The sequence below is a fragment of the Malania oleifera genome, chromosome 2 (genome assembly GCF_029873635.1).
Source record: "Malania oleifera isolate guangnan ecotype guangnan chromosome 2, ASM2987363v1, whole genome shotgun sequence".
Classification (NCBI taxonomy): domain Eukaryota; kingdom Viridiplantae; phylum Streptophyta; class Magnoliopsida; order Santalales; family Ximeniaceae; genus Malania; species Malania oleifera.
Genome location: NC_080418.1, coordinates 20,168,915 through 20,186,857, shown reverse-complemented (window position 1 = coordinate 20,186,857; position 17,943 = coordinate 20,168,915). Strand labels below are relative to the sequence as shown.

The following is a 17,943-nucleotide window of genomic DNA, read 5'->3' as shown; positions in this document are numbered from 1 at the left end:
GTCTGCAATACCAGCCTTAAATGATGCTCGTGCTCCTCAAAACTTCTTGAGTAGACCAGTATATCATCAATAAATACAACTACAAACTGGTCTAAGTACTGATGGAACACTCGGTTCATTAAATCCATAAATACCGTTGGTGCATTAGTCAATCCAAATGGCATCACCAAAAATTTGTAATGCCCATATCTCGTACGAAACGCCATTTTTGAGATACCCATCCGCAAGTCGATTTTAGAATAATCTTGGGTCCCTTGGAGCTGATCAAACAAATCGTCAATCCTGGGAAGAGGATATTTATTCTTAACTGTTAATTTATTTATTTCTCTGTAATCTATACACATCCTCATGGTCCTATCTTTCTTTTTCACAAATAAGACTGGTGCTCCCCAGGGCAACACACTGGGCTTGATCAATCCTTTATCTAGTAATTCTTGCAATTGATCCTTCAGTTCTTTTAATTCAGCTGGGGCCATCCGATAAAGAGCTTTAGATACTGGCGCTGACCTCGGTAGAATATCCACAGTAAACTCAACTTCACGAATTGGTGGCAAACCAGGTAATTCCTTTGGGAATACATTTGAGAAATCTCTAACTACAAGGACATCAGGTTGTTTCAGTTCTCCTTTGGTGACTCCTTAATGTAAGAAAAAAATCCCTGACAACCTTCTTGGATCAATTTTCTCACCTGAATAGGTAATGCAAGCTGTGGCGAAGAACGTACCCGCAAACCAAGAAATCTATATTCTGGCTCACTCGGAGGTCTGAAAATCACTTCTTTCAAATGACAGTCAATACTAGCATGATTATCTACCAACCAATCCATACCCAAAATGATATCGAACCCCTACATATCTAATATCACCAAATCAGTTGGCAATATCTTTCCTTGAATAGTTACTAGAAATCTCCTGAGTACCCTTCTACATTTCACCGCTAACCCAGTCGGCGTGGCAACAGCCAACCCAATATCTAGCAACTGTGCCTCATACCCCGTTAACTTAGCATATACCGTAGAAACAAAAGAGTGAGTGGCACTTGTATCAAATCAAACAATAGCTATAAATGAGAAAGCAGTAAAGGCACCTGTAACTACGTCTCCAGCTGCATCGGTGTCACCCGGCGTCAACGCGTACACTCTCGTCGGTGCCGTATTCCTCTATTGTCCTCCACGGGGTGCCTGATAACCATCCCGGTATGGTTTGGGAGCTGGTACCTGAGCTGTCAATCCTTGATACGACCAAGATCTGTGCCTGGGTCTCCCACATCGATAGCAGACGTCCTCGCCCATCCTGCATTCACCTGGATGTCTACAGCCACATCTAGGACAGACAGGAATAGCCCGACCACCATGAAAACCACCACGGCCCATCATCTATCTCCGAACACCTCCATAGCGATCTCCTCTCCATGGTCCTTGGCTAGAGCTCGCCTGCAAATCCGGAGACATAGACCTCTTCCTCTGACCCTAAGGTGCAGCGCTCCTCTGCATACCACTTTCAATAACAGTAGCTCTGTCCACCACCTTGGCAAACGTCTGAACTCGAAAGCCAATAACTTGCTTAAATAAACTCTGCTTCAATCCTTCTTCAAACTTTCTAGCCTTTTTCTCTTCGTCTGCTGCTAAATGTGGGGCGAAACGGTATAACTCAAGAAATCGTGCAGCATACTGTGTCATCGTCATCAACCCCTGAGTCAGATGTAGAAACTCTGCTGCCTTTGTGTTCCAAACAATAGCAAGAAAATATCGCTCAAAAAACAAATCCTTGAATAGACTCCATGACATTGACATTAGATCCGGCCTCTGCTCGTCAATCATACGCACTGATCTCCACTTGTGCTTTACCACTCTTGTCAGTTTAAACGTTGCAAACGCCATTTTTTGCTTGTCAGTACATGCCAGTACTGCTAAAATCTCCCCGACTTCCTGTACCCAATTCTCGGCCACAATCAGGTTAGGTCTTCCAACAAAGGAAGGAGGTCTCATTCGCATAAACTGTCGATGGTGCAGCCACGCTCTCCTCCACTCCTGGCCATCTCAGCCATCACTTGTTGAGTGACGCTGCACAGTACGGCATCTGTATCTCCACCTCCATACTGGAGGGTCCTAGTCTGTCACCTCCAACATTTGTACCACTGCTACTTGAATCCATCCCTGAAAATACACAAAACACTATTTTAAAATCCTATACAGATCTATTTTACTCCATCCAACTAAAACCTCAAATTCACTGTCAACTATTTCCCTTATTCCTACCCCAAAAATCCAATCCTGCGACCCAAACATACGACTCGTCGATAGTTTACTATGATTTTCCTGAAATCGTCACCCCAGGAAAAACACAGAAACCACCACAATAATCCTGTATTCAGACCACATAACACAATCTCAAATTCTTTTCCTATTTTCTAATATTATATCCATTGCATTTTAGAGTCTACAAAACCTAGCAACCTAGGCTTTGATACCAAACTATGACGACATGCTATTTATTCAACATTTTTTTTAATATAATACATGTCATCTGTCTGAAATACTGAAAATAACATCCTAGGGTCAAGGAGTACTGAGCAAAACTCTGTCCATCATACATAACTAAGCAGCGGTACATAAAACTGGGAACTACTAAATACAATACAATATACCAGAAAACTATTCTGCTCTGCAATATATTTACAATACAAAATACCCAATGACGTCACTAAAATCTAATAACTATCTCATAACACGTTTATCTCAAAATACCTACCCTTCCCACAAAGGTAGCTTAAGTCAATCTCTACTCGTGAGCCTGATTTGCTCGCCTAGTTGGATCTCCTGAAAAATGGTAAGTCACTGGAATGAGACAACGCTTAATAAGTGGAAATATGCCATTACTAGTGTGTGGCGGCTGAGTTAAATAATTAAAATATTGAAATAATACTGTAATCTAAGAAAACTGATAAACTGTACAGAATAAATCTATTTATCATGTAATCTTTAAAATATGATTGTGTATTTGAGTTTACTATCTGAAGGTACTGCTAGTATAATAATATAAATTGCTGCTGTGTGATATATCTGTACATAGCAATTTATGCTATACCTTGGGATCTGTATATCATGATATATCCCTTCATGATAAGGTTGTGCAGCCTGTAGGCTGGACTTACTCTAGTCGGCCCTCTAGATAAGTCAATCTCTATCATCCGCCAATCTGTGATGATCTATATAGACAATCTCTATTATCGTGCTCTACTGTAATTATATCTATCTGTAATTTTCACTGGGATCTGATATCGTGTAATACTGTATACATATATATAATATATACTCATCTTGCTGCTTTTAACATGATTTCAAAAACAACCATAACACTATATTTCTGAGCTATATTATCTGAGATATCTGAATTAAATATATATATATATATTTTCTATCCGTATCATCTGTGCTTTCTGTTTGAACTATCTGTAATATCTGTATAAAATATTTGTATATAATATATGAATATTCTGTATATGATATCTATGTGCTCTATATATAATATTTGTATGCTCTGTATATATAATCTCTATATGCTCTATATATAATCTATATACTCTGTATATCTGCTGTAGCATCTTGATGCTATCACTGTATAATCTGTTTGAGTGTTATGGTCTAGAAATCATATTTTTCTCTTAAAATACTGTAAGTCTCATTCATTTCTAATATTTTGAAATATCTGAATATCTGTATATCTGAAACACTGTAATATATATATATATATATATATATATATATGTAGGGTACTATAATAACTCATGCCACACATTTGAACAAACGTAGTCTTATGCTCAATTTCTGTAATTTCTGCTATAAAAATAATATTCATAATTCTCTAGAAAATAATCTGATATGCATGCTTGAAACACTCATTCATAATCTTTTGTATACATAATAAAAATTGCTAGTATAGCATATTTCCCTTACCTTAACTCTGAAAAGCGCCTACTAACTTTTGGCCCTATACCCGTAGGGTTCCTAGCTCAACATCTTGAAAACAATATCCTCCATAACAAAATATCAGTATTTCCTTACCTACAACATTTCTCATAACTATAAGGAAGACATAATCTAAATAAAATACCTTCCCTGGATTTGGGATGAATTTCAAATCAACTTTTCCCATGATCTGCTTCGGCAAGCTTGTAGAGAACTTCGCCAGGAGCGTCATGGTGGTCTCAGATCTTCAATCTGGGGAGAAATGGGGCCAAGATCAAAGAGAGAAGGGGAGGGAGTCGTAGGAGAGAGAGAAAAAGGGTTTGATGCGTTGAAATTAGATTAAAATCCGAGTTTCAGCTATTTATAGGACTGGCTTCGTCGACGAGACACGTCACCTCGTCAACGAGTCCTTCAATAATTTTGTCGACGAACTTCCTCTTTCATCGACGAATTACAGACTATACCAAAAACCCTTCTCGGTATCTTCTCGTCGACGAGGCGTGGCTTCGTCGACGAGGTCCCCTTATGTGCTAGTCGACGAATTCCCTGTGTTCGTCGACGAGGCCCTGTGTAAGAATCCTGGGTTATTCCATCCAAAGTGTAATGTTGTCAACAAAGCCTACGTCCCCCTTCTGTTCCTGTTTCCATTTCCCCTCCCTCTTTATTATTTAAATACCAATATTTTTCGGGTCATGACATGGGGTCCAACCGAACCCTGTGGAGAGGAGGTAGATTTGGTGCGGGTCAGAGATGTATGGTAGAGTACAGTGGGTTTTAGAGTGGACAACCTTATACTACTTGCTCTAGATGTGGATGGAGACATCCAGGTGAGTACCGATTGGGAGAGAATGTTTGCTATCGGTGTGGGAGGCCTGGCCATATGGCTCGAACATGCCAGATGCCATCGAATTATGCATCAACTCCCAAACCGAATCGAGGTGGTCATCAGGCGCCTTGTAAAGGTCAGCAGAGGAACACGACGCCGGTGAGGGTGTATGCATTAATGTCGGGAGACACCGAGACGGTTGGAGATGTTGTCACAGGTACCCTTATCACTTTTTCATATAAAGTTGTTGTTTTCTTTGATACAGGTGCTACCCATTCTTTTATTTCATCGGTGTATGCTAAGTTGACTTAGTACGAGGCACGATCGTTGGATGTTGGGTTGGTTGTAGCTTCGCCAACTAGATTTTTGGTGAGATGTAGGAGAATACTCAGAGACTTTCCAGTGACCATTCAAGGAAAAGTACTATCCGCTGATCTTGTGATATTAGACTTGCAAGGATTTGATATAATTCTGGGTATGGATTGGTTGACAGTTAATCATGCTAGTATCGATTGCCATTCGAAAGAAGTGATTTTCAAACCACCAGGTGAGCAAGAATACATATTTCTTGGTTCACGTGTATGTTCTTCACCACAGCTGGTGTCAACTATTTAGTTGAAGAAACTAATTCAAGATGGCTGCTAGGGATTTGTTGCTTACATAAAAAAACTTCCAAAAGAAGAACTGAAACAAGCTAATATTCCTGTGGTCAGAGAATTTTCAGATGTTTTTTTAGAAGAATTACCTGGTTTGCCACCAGATCGTGAAGTTGAATTTATTTTGGATCTTCTACCGAGGTCAGCACCAGTATCTAAAGCACCTTATCAAATAGCTCCAGCCGAGTTAAAAGAACTAAAAGATCAATTACAAGAGTTACTGGATAAAGGATTTATTAGGCCCAGTGTATCGTCTTGGGGAGCACCAGTTCTATTTGTGAAGAAGAAAGATGGGACCATGAGGATGTGTATAAATTACAGAGAGATAAATAAACTAGCAGTTAAGAATAAATATCCTCTTCCAAGGATTGACGATTTGTTTTATCAGCTCCAGGGGTCCTAGGTCTATTCTAAAATTAACCTTTGGTTGGGTTATCATCAGGTGAAAGTTAGGGCAGAAGACGTTTCAAGGACGGCATTTCAAACGAGATATTGGAATTACGAGTTCCTAATGATGCCATTTGGATTTACTAATGTACCAGCAGTATTTATGGATTTAAAGAATCGAGTGTTCCATCAGTTTTTGGACCAATTTGTGGTGGTATTCATTGATGATATACTGGTCTACTCGAGGAGTTTTGAGAAGTACGAGTTTTATTTGAGGCTGGTATTGCAAACATTGAGAGAGAGAAAGCTATACGCAAAGTTCAAGAAGTGTGAATTCTAGCTAAGGCAAGTTTCTTTTCTTAGCTAAGTGATCTCTGAGGTAGGTGTATCAGTTGATCCAAGTAAGATAGAGGCAGTAGTGAATTGGGAAGTGCCAGGAAATGTCCAAGAGGTCAAGAGTTTTCTAGGATTGGCAGGCTATTACTGACACTTCGTAGATGGTTTCTTTAGTTTATCAGGTCCACTGACGTGACTTACGAGGAAAAATGTAAAATTTGAATGGACTGATAACTATGAAAAAAGTTTTTAGGCATTAAAGTAGAGGTTGGTTAATGCCCCAGTGTTGGCTATTCCATCAGGGGAGGACAAGTTTGTGATATATAATGATGCATCATTGAAGGGTCTTGGATGTGTGTTGATGCAGCACGACACGGTTATCGCATATGCTTCTAGAAAGCTTAAAGAATATGAGAAAAACTATCCTGTGTATGATTTGGAATTAGCTGCAGTGGTATACTCTCTCAAAATCTGGAGGCATTATCTATATGGTGGAAAGTGCGAAATCTTCACGGATCACAGAAGCTTAAGATATTTCTTTACTTAGAAAGAGTTGAATATGATGCAAAGAAGATGGTTAGAACTCATTAAAGACTATAATTGCACTATTAGTTACCACTTAAGGAAAGTGAATGTGGTAGCAGATGCTCTGAGCAGGAAATCAGTGGGACTAGCACTGGCAGCTATGGAGGTACAACATTCGATCCTAATGGATCTGGAGAGACTTGCTCTAGAAGTGGTAAAGGATAATCCTCAGGCTTTTATTGTTAGTCTAGTTGCGCAGCCTACGTTATATGAAAAGATTAAGGCCAACCAGGGTAATGACACAGAATTAGCAGAGGTAATAGCCAAAATATGGGATGGTCGGGGAGAGGATTTCAGTATCTCTGATGACGGAGTTCTGAGGTTTTACACCAGATTGTGTGTGTCTGGAGATGATGATATTAGAAAAATGATTTTAGAAGAGGCTTACAGATCATTATACACAGTTCATTCCGGCAATACTAAAATGTATAGGGATCTACGAGAATATTTTTGGTGGAGTGGAATGAAAAGGGAAATTTCTGAATTTGTACAGCAGTGTTTGATGTGCCAGCAGGTTAAGGCTGAGCACTAGAGACTAGCAGGGGAGCTGCAACCACTCTTTATACCAGAGTGGAAATGGGATCACGTCTCTATGGACTTTATTACTGGGACACCACCAGTACGACAAGAATTGAATGCTATTTGGGTGATCATTGATCGTCTGATGAAATTCGCTCATTTCATCTCGATTAAAGTCAGTTATTCCATGGACAGATTGGCAGAAATATACATTCAAGAAATAGTTCGTGTCCATGGTGCACTAGTATCTATAGTCTCAGACCAAGATCCTCGGTTTACTTCACGATTTTGGAAAAGCTTTCAAGAGGCTATGGGTACACAATTAGCATTCAGCACTGCTTTTCACCCTCAGACAGATGGTTAGACTGAGAGAATAATCCATACATTAGAAGATATGTTTCGGGCATGCGTGTTAGATTTTGGGGGTAGCTGGACCCAGTTTATGCCACTAGTTGATTTGCTTACAATAATAACTATCAGGCTAGCATCGGCATGGTACCTTACAAAGCACTGTATAGTAGAAGGTGTCGCTCTCCTTTTTTTCTGGGATGAGGTAGGCAAGAGGCGAGTTTTGGGTATAGAGATAGTACAAAAGGCGTGCGATAAGGTCCAATTAATTAAAGAAAGGATCAGAATAGCTAAGAGCCGGCAGAAAAGTTACGCAGACACTCGCCGTCAAGAGTTAGAATTTGATGTGGGAGATCAGGTATTCTTGAAGGTAGCTCCTCTAAGAGGGGTTATGTGTAGCAACCTACTAAAATTTTTTTTTTATATAATAAATACTATGAAATTCCACTGCTCTGTTACCTTTTAATTAATATAAAACCATCAACCTAAGCAGCAAGAAGCCAAAATCATATAACCATAACCATATATATATATACAATACCAGAGTGCTAGAATGCTCCCAAAATATACATATACAACTATTCCCAAAATACCCCCAACTGAAACTAGGGCTATACAAAAATAACCTCCCAAAATACTCACTCTACTAACATAGTAGCACTGTAGCCCCTCTACCTACAAGTCTGATCTACTTGCCTAGCTGGATCACCTGAAAAATATTAAACCACTAGGATGAGACAACGCTCAAAAAGATGAAATATGCTATTGTTAGTGTGTGGCAAATGAGTTACATGCTGGTAAAACTTGACTTAGAAAATATCATAAATAACAAAGCTGAGTCAAACCTATATGCCTATTGCAATATAAATCATATCTATGTTGCTTAACATAAACTGATTTTCTTGAATATTTATTCATAATACTACTAATATCTATAGGTATGACTATTTTCTGTAAATCTGATTATACATATATATATATATATATATATATATAAAATAAATGAAAAGATTCACTGGATGGATAACTAAAAGTCATGAATTAACCCCTCATAACAGGGTTATGCGGCCCGAAGGCGGGACCTAACCTAGTTGGCTAACCAGGGTGACTCACTCGAAAAATGAGCAGCTCGAAAGCTATCCCAAGTATAGGAGTTATGTCGTGTAATATTAAGCCCAAGGGTTAGATCGTCTCCTCAGGGAATGCGTTTTAATCTCAAAGTTTACGTTCGTCCAATCAAAAACAAAAATGCACTGAACTTGGTTCAAATTCGGGTTTTTCAAGATGGTTCAATTTCACTTTTGATAAATTAAATAACACGCAATTTAAAACCCTAAACTAACATGCACTAAATAAAAGAAAACAAGAATAGAAACCCTACGTCTACTTAAGGAAACATTGGGACACGCGTTAATAAAAATTGGAAACCTAAAACATGGAACTAAAACATGCAAGAATGGAAACTCTAATCTACCTAAGGAAACATCGACACACGCACTAATTAAAGATGGTAACCTAGAACATGGGATTAAAACACACACTATGGAAACTCAATCAACACATACGTGCGTAATAAAAATCGAATCTTTAACACGAATCAAGAATGCGAACTAAAATTAAACAATCAATCAACCTAAACAATGATGGGACACAATAAAAAAAAACACGAACTTTGTATGTTATTTTTTAATTTTTTTTATACTAGAACTGAACCAAAGTTCACTAAATTAATTAAATAAACTAAAACATTAATTAAATCTATCACTAAATAAATGACCAAGTTGCAGCAATTTAAAATTACATCTTTCCATATACTTCAATAAAAAAAAAACAATAGTCACTTGAATAATACTAAATAAACAATTAAATCTAGATTACTTAAGCTTCAAAAAGAAGAAAAAAAACATAATATCCAAATAAAATAAAGTAAAAGAAAAGAATAGAGAAGGAGAGAGAGAGAGAGAGTAAAACAGAGGGTGGTTGCGGTTGTGTTGCAGCTGCTGTGTTGTGTTGGTGCTCTCGGGTCTGCTGTGTATGGTGCGTGGCAGCTGCTGTGCTGTGTTTTGGCCTCGGGAGTCTGCTGTGGAGTTGCTTGCTGTGCTGGAACAGGGGCTAACGAGGTCTTGCAGGTTGCAGGCAGCAGATGGCTGTTGTGGTGGTGTGGCACGGATTGGTGGTTTTCTACTGCAAAGGATGGAGGGGCTGGCCGAAGGTGATGGTTCTGCTGTGCTGGAAACAGAGGGAGTTGAGGGAGAGATCAGAGACAAGAAGGGAGGGGAAGGAATAAGATAAAGATAAAAAAAAACAGAGGGAAGGAGAACGAGAGAGAGAGAGAGAAGAGCTGAGTAAACAGAGAGAATGAAAGAGAGAGAGGGCAGAGGGTTAAAGGAAGGGAAGGACAAAGGAGCAAGGGAGAGAGTGGGGGAGCCCTCGGGCTGCCTGTCAAAGAAGAAGGAGAAAGAGAAGATTTAAAGGGGATGGGGAAAAACCCTATGACCCGGATTACCCAACCCGACCCGTTTGCAACGGGTTGACCCGGCAACTTGATTTTTTCATTTTTTAAATTCTCTGTTTGTTGCAAATTCTGCTCTTCTGGAGCCCGTATCTCACAAAACTCAAAACATGAAAGTTGTATATGATCCTTTTCTCTTTCTCCAAAAATTTGAATCGTCTCAATCGGAACTTGGACAGAAAAGTTATGCACGAAATACGAACAGGTATCTGTTTTGATTCCCGGGAATTTTCCTGCGATAAAAAATTACCAAAACTTCATAAATAGTGCAATAAAGTTCAAGAATGATGATTTTGGCACTTTATTAAAATATTGGATAATTTTGGACATTTAATTAAAAATATAAACGGTAAAACCCGGGTTAAGCGTCCAATTACGCAGTTTTGACGTGTAATCACAGGGTAAGTCAACTGAACTCTGATAGTTAGATCAGCCCCCTCAGCCTATATCTGATGGGGGGCCTATCCACAACATAAGCACGATCGAATTATGAATACCACATACTATCTGAGTAGTGGTTGTACTCTGAACTGAATATAACTATGGTACCGTGCTCTGCTGGCTGAATATGGTCCATCAGGGTCTAATACTATATATAAATAACTGACATTTCTAAAACACTGCTTTTACCATGATTTTGTAACAACTGAAATAACCATAACATTATATAAACTGATATAAATATACTATAATAACTGAATATCTGAGATATCTGCATGACTGAATAACTAAAATATCTAATTAACTGTAATAACTAAATGTTATGGTTCTGAGGTTTGTATATCATAGTATTCTGAAAATACTGTAATATACAAGTTTCTGTACGTATACCGTACATCATGGTATTCTAAAAATCATATAAACCCTGTGTTGATCTAATATTAAACTCATGCCACACAACTAAATAATAATATTATCAGGCTCTGAAAACTGTATATATGGTTTGAATAATAATTTGCTAAAAACATATGATTTGTACTAAATCATAATAGAATTGCCTAGCATAACATATTTCCCTTACCTGATTCCTACTAAAATCCCCTACTGCGATGGGTCCTACACTCACAGGGTTCCCCACTCAATACCATGAAAACAACATTAACCATAACAAAATATCACCATTTATTCAACTACTACATTTCCTACAACTACTAGAAAGTCAAATATTGCATAAAATATCTTACAATGAATTTGGGATGAAATTTAATTTCGTCCCACCAACGATTCGCTCCGGCAGACTTGGAGAGAACTTTCCTAATAGCTTCATGGAGGCCTCAGATCGTTGATTCGGCAACTAACGGAGCCAGAATCGAAGAGAGAAGGGAGAGAAATCGTAGAGGAGAGAGAGAAGGAGTTTTGCTAAATTTTTTGTGCAAAAAATCTGAGTTTAACACTATTTATACCCTGGGCTTCATCGACGCGCCACGTCACCTCGTCAACGAGGTCGAGAAGGAGGTTCACCGATGAATGCCTTCTCCTTGTTGACAAAATTCAAAACCTTAAAAAGCAGTCTCCCGATATTTCCTCGTCGATGAGACGCACCCTCATTGACGAGCCCAAATTGCCACGTCGTCAACAAAGTCTGCTGCCATCCTCTTTACTATTTCCATTTTTCTTTCTCTTTATTATTTAAATACCTTTATTCCTCGGGTCATTACATTATGAGATTTGGAAATAAGAGTAAGCTGAGCCCTAGGTTTGTTGGCCCTTTCGAGATACTAGAAAGAGTGGGGTCATATGCCTACAGGCTAGCTCTGCCACCAGTTTTGTCCAGGATACATGATGTATTCCATGTTTCCATGTTGAGGAAATACGTCCCAGACCCATCTCACATAATTACTTATGCAGAGATAAAGCTTAAAGATTCATTAGCTTATAAGGAAGTACTAGTACAGATCTTAGATCGAAAGACACAAGCCCTACGCACCAAATAAATTCAGTTGGTGAAAGTTTTGTGAAGAAATCATGCTATGGAGGAAGCTTCTTGGGAGCTCAAAAAGGAAATTAAACAAAAATACCCACATCTGTTTGGTGGGATTTAGTAATGGTTTGTAAGTTCAAGAATAGTTTAATATTGTTTAGTATAGAATAATAAATGTATAGTAGGATTTTAGATTATAGGATAGATAGTGTTTTGGTGTTGGGAGAATTTTCTTTCATGATTGTAATCTTCCAAAACCCTTGATGTAACCATAGTATTCCTCTACCACAAGTGAGGGTAAGTAATAAAAGTAGACTATTTTCCTTAATGGATGGTGTTCAACACAGATAGTAAATTTCGAGGACGAAATTTTATAAGGAGAAGAGAATGTAATAACTGAGAAAAATATTGGAATTAAGTAAGAGGGAAAGGAAAATCTTTAAAGGGACTCAACGGGGGTCTCATCGACAAAAGCATACTTCGTCGACGAGTACTCTACTGGAGTTCGTCAACGTAGACACGTGTCTCGTCAACGAGAAGATACTGAGAAGGGGTTTTTTGGTAGTATGAAATTCGTCGAACGAGGGATTCGGGTTCTTCGATGAACTTCCTTCATGTGATCGTCGACGAGATAACGTGTCTCATCAACGAATCCGGGTATATAAGTACACTTAAAACTGGATTTCTTGCGAAAAATTTGCAGAAATTCCCTCTTTCTCTCTCTAAACGACCCACTCCCCTTCTCTTTTTGATTTCAGCTCCAATTCTTGCCAGTTTGACAATCTGAGGCCACCACGATGCTCCTGGGGAAGTTCTCTCCAAATCTGCTAGAGTGGATCGTTGATAGGACTGACTTGAACTCCATCCCAAATTCAAGGTAAGGTTTTTATTTAGTATTTGCCTACCTCATAGTTATATAAAATGTAGAAGTTAGAAAAATACTGAAGTTCCGTTCTGAGAGATGTTGTTTTCAGGGTGTTTAACGGGGAACCCTGCAGGTGTAGGACCAGTCATACTAGGGGCTTTCCAACAGTCACATAAGTGAAATATGCTATGCTAAGGAATTTTAGCAAAGTTATCTGAAATCTTGTGCATGTTTATATATATTAGTTTATTAATGAGTTTTCTAGAATATGAGTTTTGATATCTGTGTGGCCTGAGTAGATATTTTCCTGAGATAGATTTTATATAATTTTTCCTAGAATATCATAATTTACAGTATTTATAGATATAGACAAATATTTATTAGACAAGTATTAAAGATATTTTTCCGGACTAGCATGTTATAGTAATTATAGAATGTCATGTTTCCTAAAACCTTAACACTCAAATTCACAGATTATATAGTCAAATATTACAGTCAGATATACAATTATAATAGCCAGTTACTATAGATATGTTATACAGATGCTACAGTATATACAGTTCAGATTTGTAGTGTTATGGTTAATTTGGAAACATGATGAAAACAGTAAGAAGATTATAGTAGTATTTATATATATACAGTATCAGATCCCTGATGAAATATTACAGAAAGATTCAGTTAGCAAAGCACGGTACCGTTGCTATTTACAGTTCAGAGTGCAACCACATATCTCAGATAGTATGTGGATTCCGTCAACCGCACTCGGAGAGCTTACAATCTCCCTAGGACTCTGGGTTGAGGGGGCCCGATTTGACATGGTATTTTTTCAGTTCCGTACTTAGGAGTGGATACAGTTTGGTCAGATAGAGGAAGGGTAGAGTATAGTGACTTACCTAGTAGGCCAACCAGAGTTAAATCTAAGCCTTACAACCCTGTCATAAGGGGTCAAATCATGACATTGAGTTTTCCAGGGAAAAGTCACTGCTATGTATATGTATATAAATTTACAGCATTATAGTATGATATTAGCAGTATGAATGATAGAAAAATTAGATGATACTGTTATGTTTTAAATTACGACAAATGCAGAGTTATACTTTATATTAATTCACTAGTTGATATAGTTTTGGATATTATTATAGTATTTATGCAACTCGGTCGCCACACACTAGTAATAACATATTTTCACTTACTGAGTGTCATCTCGCCCCATTACTAACATTTTTCAGGTGATCCAATTAGGCGAGCAGATCAGGCTTGCAAATAGAGTGACCTTTTATTTGCCCTGTTGATAGGGTAAGCATATTTTGAGGTGTTGTTTTGAGTATGTGGTGTCAGTGGGAAAAGTAAGAATGTACCTATGGTTTAGAAATACTGGATTCTAGTATTGTATTTATATATATATATATATATATATATATATATGGATGTATTACTATATGTTTTCCGCTGCATAGGTATGTTTACTATGTACAGGAATACCTCGGTGCTCTTTTGGGGTCTGAGATGCTATAGCTGGGGTATCAAAGTAATTTATTTATTTATTTTTAAAAAATGGTGTAATTTTTGGGTTGTTACAGTTACTCTAACAATAAACTAATCAAAACAATAATATAAATGGTCAATACAAATAAGAAAACAAGAACAATTTAAGAGAGGAAAGAGAGAGAGAGAGAGAGAGAGAGAGAGAGAGAGAGAGAGAGAGAGAGAGAGAGAGAAGTGGTCGAAATAAGCTTGTTGTCCCTTGCTTTTGGTATGCGCACATAGCACCTATTAAAGTTGCTATGTCCTCTCTTTTCCCCATTTTTAGCTGCCCAAACTCCCTTCCTAAAACCCTATTCTCCTTTTTGTTGCTCCCCAAAATCCTTTTTTATTTTTCTCTCTCTACCCTCCCCAAAATATGCGCACAACAGCAGATAAAGTTGCTGCCTTAATTGGTTCGGCCTCCTCATGGTTTTCTCAAATCCTACGACCTCCTTGTTTTTGCTTAAGCATTTCCATCCCATTGTGTGCATGGCCACTCTTCTCAAATGTATGGCCCATGCATTTTGCATGGGCCTTATATGCTCACGTCCTTTGATTATGCGCTAAAACTGCATAATTAGGCATCTTAATCCGGTCATTAGGGCTTCTATTTTTAATTAAATGCCTAATTACGTCTATATTTTTAACAAAGTGTCCTATTTATCATTTTTGAGTTTTATTGAACAATTTATGAATTTTTGGTAATTTTTTATCGCAGAAAGATTCCCGAGAACCAAAACCGGAACTAGTTCATAATTCACACACAACTTTCTCGTCCAAGCTCCGATCGAGACGATTCAAATTTCTAGAGAAAAAGGAAAGGATTATCTACAACTTTTGTGTTTTGAGTTTTGAGCGAAACAGGCTACAAGAAGGTCAAACTTGGCCATGATCACAAAGATAAAAAAATGAAGAAAATAAATAAATAAATAAATAAACTAAGCTTTGATGTGATCCGGCCATGATGGATCCGAGTCACTAGGGCATTCTCCCCCTCCCCTGTTATATATATCCTTTTTTCTTTTGGGCAAATTTGTGCTCTGCACACCAACTCTCTCTCTGAACCCTTTTCCTTGGCCTTCTCTTTTTTTTTTTTCCCCTTTTCTCTTTTCTTTTCCTTTCTTTTTCCTTTCTCTTCCTTATTCCTCTTCTCTTACCTGAGCTCCCTCCTTCACTGTTTTTTTTTTATTTGCAATTCTCTTACTAATCTTCTTCCCTACACTCTCCCTTCCTTCTTACTCGATCTATTTCTCTCCAACTCCAAAGCACTGCTATGGACATCCACAAACCAGCAGCAGCTTTAGCAAGTAGCCTCCCCGAGCCCTTCTCCAGCCATATAGTAGACCAACACCCAGCAATCCCCTACTCTAGCAGCAATCCGAACTAGCCACTTGCAATAGCTTCCCTTCTGCAACTCCTTTCGACCACCATCCTCCACAAGCGGCCAGCCAAGGCCCTCCTCTACTGCACCAACCTCGGCAACATCTCCACCAGCTCCTCCTCTGCCTGCAACCCGAAGCACAGCAGTCTGTAGCCACCTTCAAGAGCACCCTTCAAGCACATGACTCTGCTCCTTCTCTCTCTGTTTCATCTTTTCTTTTCTTTTCTTTATTTTATTATTAGTTATTATCTTCCTCTCTCTCTCTCTCTCTCTCTCTCTCTCTCTTGTTTAATATTTTTTTTATGGTTGTTCCAATACATTTTTTTTGTCTAGTTTAAGACTAGATTGAATATTTTTTTCTTCACTTTGTTATCTGAGTAGTCCATGGATGAATTAAATTCTTGTTCTTTTTAGTTTGTTATTTTGAATGCTTCAAGGCTAGTATAAGTTGTTTAATTTAGTATACATTTAAGTTAATGTTGGGCATGATTATAGGGTGGATTAATTAGTTTTCTTTTAGTATTAGTATACATCTAGTTTATTTTTCTTTAAGTTGTTTTCTTTTATTTTATTATTGTAATGGTTTATTGTGGAATTAATTTGACCCGAAAAATTGGGATTGCAAGCATAAGGGGCTAAGTTCGGTAACTCGGGTTGTGGGACAATGTTGTTTGCTTTCCATGGTTTGTTAGTTCTCCTATGATATTATTGATAAACTTTTATTTGGTTAAAATCAAAAATTGAAGGCATCGTTGATAAATCGTTAGCTCTTATTTATTGTTTTTTTGTTGATGTTAGGCACATCAATGTTGGGCTTTTGTGGAGCCTAGTTGTGTTTTAATTTGGATGACGACCCGACCTCTATTTAATTAGAGATTTCTATCCTAAGGCTTAGTCTATGGAGCAAAGGCTTGGGCCGTAAGGGACGGAACCCTAGGCGCAACATATAAAAGGGATTGCTTTCGAGTGATTAGGGTTTGTGTGGTTGTACCTGCGAGAGAGCGAGAGGGAGAGCATTGTATCGCCGCACTCTCTGTGTTTTCTTCCTGATAATATTGAAATCCCTACAACTCCGTGGATGTAGGCAAAATTGTCAAACCACATAAATATTGTCTTGTGCGTGTGATTGATTTTTCTTTGGCGTTATTTTTCTTCTATTTTGTTTCTCACAGGTTTCGGGAATTTGTTCTTTATTCCCAACACCTGGTATCTGAGCCTAGGGTTAGGTTCGAGTGGGAGCAATAGCAGAGGAAGCAGGAAAGGCGTCTGGAATAGAAAAGTTTGAGGGCACAGACTTTGGATTCTAGAGGATGCAGATCGAAGATTATCTCTGTGGGAAGAAGTTACATCTACCGCTTCTAGGAGAAAAACCTGCTACTATGAAAGATGAGGAATGGACTCTCCTTGACAGACAGGTACTGGGAGTTATAAGATTAACTCTGTCCAAGTCTGTTGCACACAACATCGTGAAGGAGAAAACTACAGCAGATCTGATATAGGCTTTGTCTGGTATGTATGAAAAACCATCAGCAAATAAAAGGGTACATCTGATGAAGAAATTATTTAATTTAAAGATGGCAGAAAACGCATCTGTAGCACAACATCTGAATGAGTTCAATACTATCACAAATCAATTATCGTCTGTAGAAATTGATTTTGATGATGAGATTCGTGCACTGATCGTTTTGGCTTCGTTGCCAAACAGTTGGGAGGCAATGAGGATGGCAATAAGAAACTCTACTAGAAAGGAAAAACTGAAGTATAATGATATATGGGATTTAATTCTGGCTGAGGAGATTCGCAGAAGAGATGCAGGCGAAACCTCAGGATCCGGCTCTGCCCTAAACCTTAAGACCAGAGGTAGAGGTAATGACCGAAATTCAGATCGGGGTAGATCAAAATCCAGAAATTATAATCGAAACAGAAGTAAATCCAGACCTGGCCAAAAGGGACAATACTGGAACTACAGGAAAACGGGTCACTTTAGGAGACAATGCAAAAGTTTTAAGAAGAAGAGTGAGGATGATTCTGCTAATGCTGTAACAAAAGAGGTACAGGATGCACTACTTCTTGCAGTAGACAGTCCACTTGATGATTGGGTTTTGGACTCAGGAGC

At 38.2% G+C, this 17,943-nt stretch overlaps 1 protein-coding gene across 1 annotated transcript; it reads right to left on the bottom strand.

Moving 5' to 3' along the window:
• Nucleotides 1–1,224: 1,224 nt before the first annotated feature.
• On the bottom strand, nucleotides 1,225–1,987 carry LOC131148078 (uncharacterized). The gene is made up of 2 exons (XM_058097814.1): nucleotides 1,495–1,987; nucleotides 1,225–1,322 (listed from the first exon to the last, which is right to left on the bottom strand). The coding sequence occupies exons 1-2, from the start codon at nucleotides 1,985–1,987 to the stop codon at nucleotides 1,225–1,227; spliced, it is 591 nt and encodes a 196-aa protein (XP_057953797.1).
• Between the last annotated feature and the right edge of the window lie 15,956 nt (nucleotides 1,988–17,943).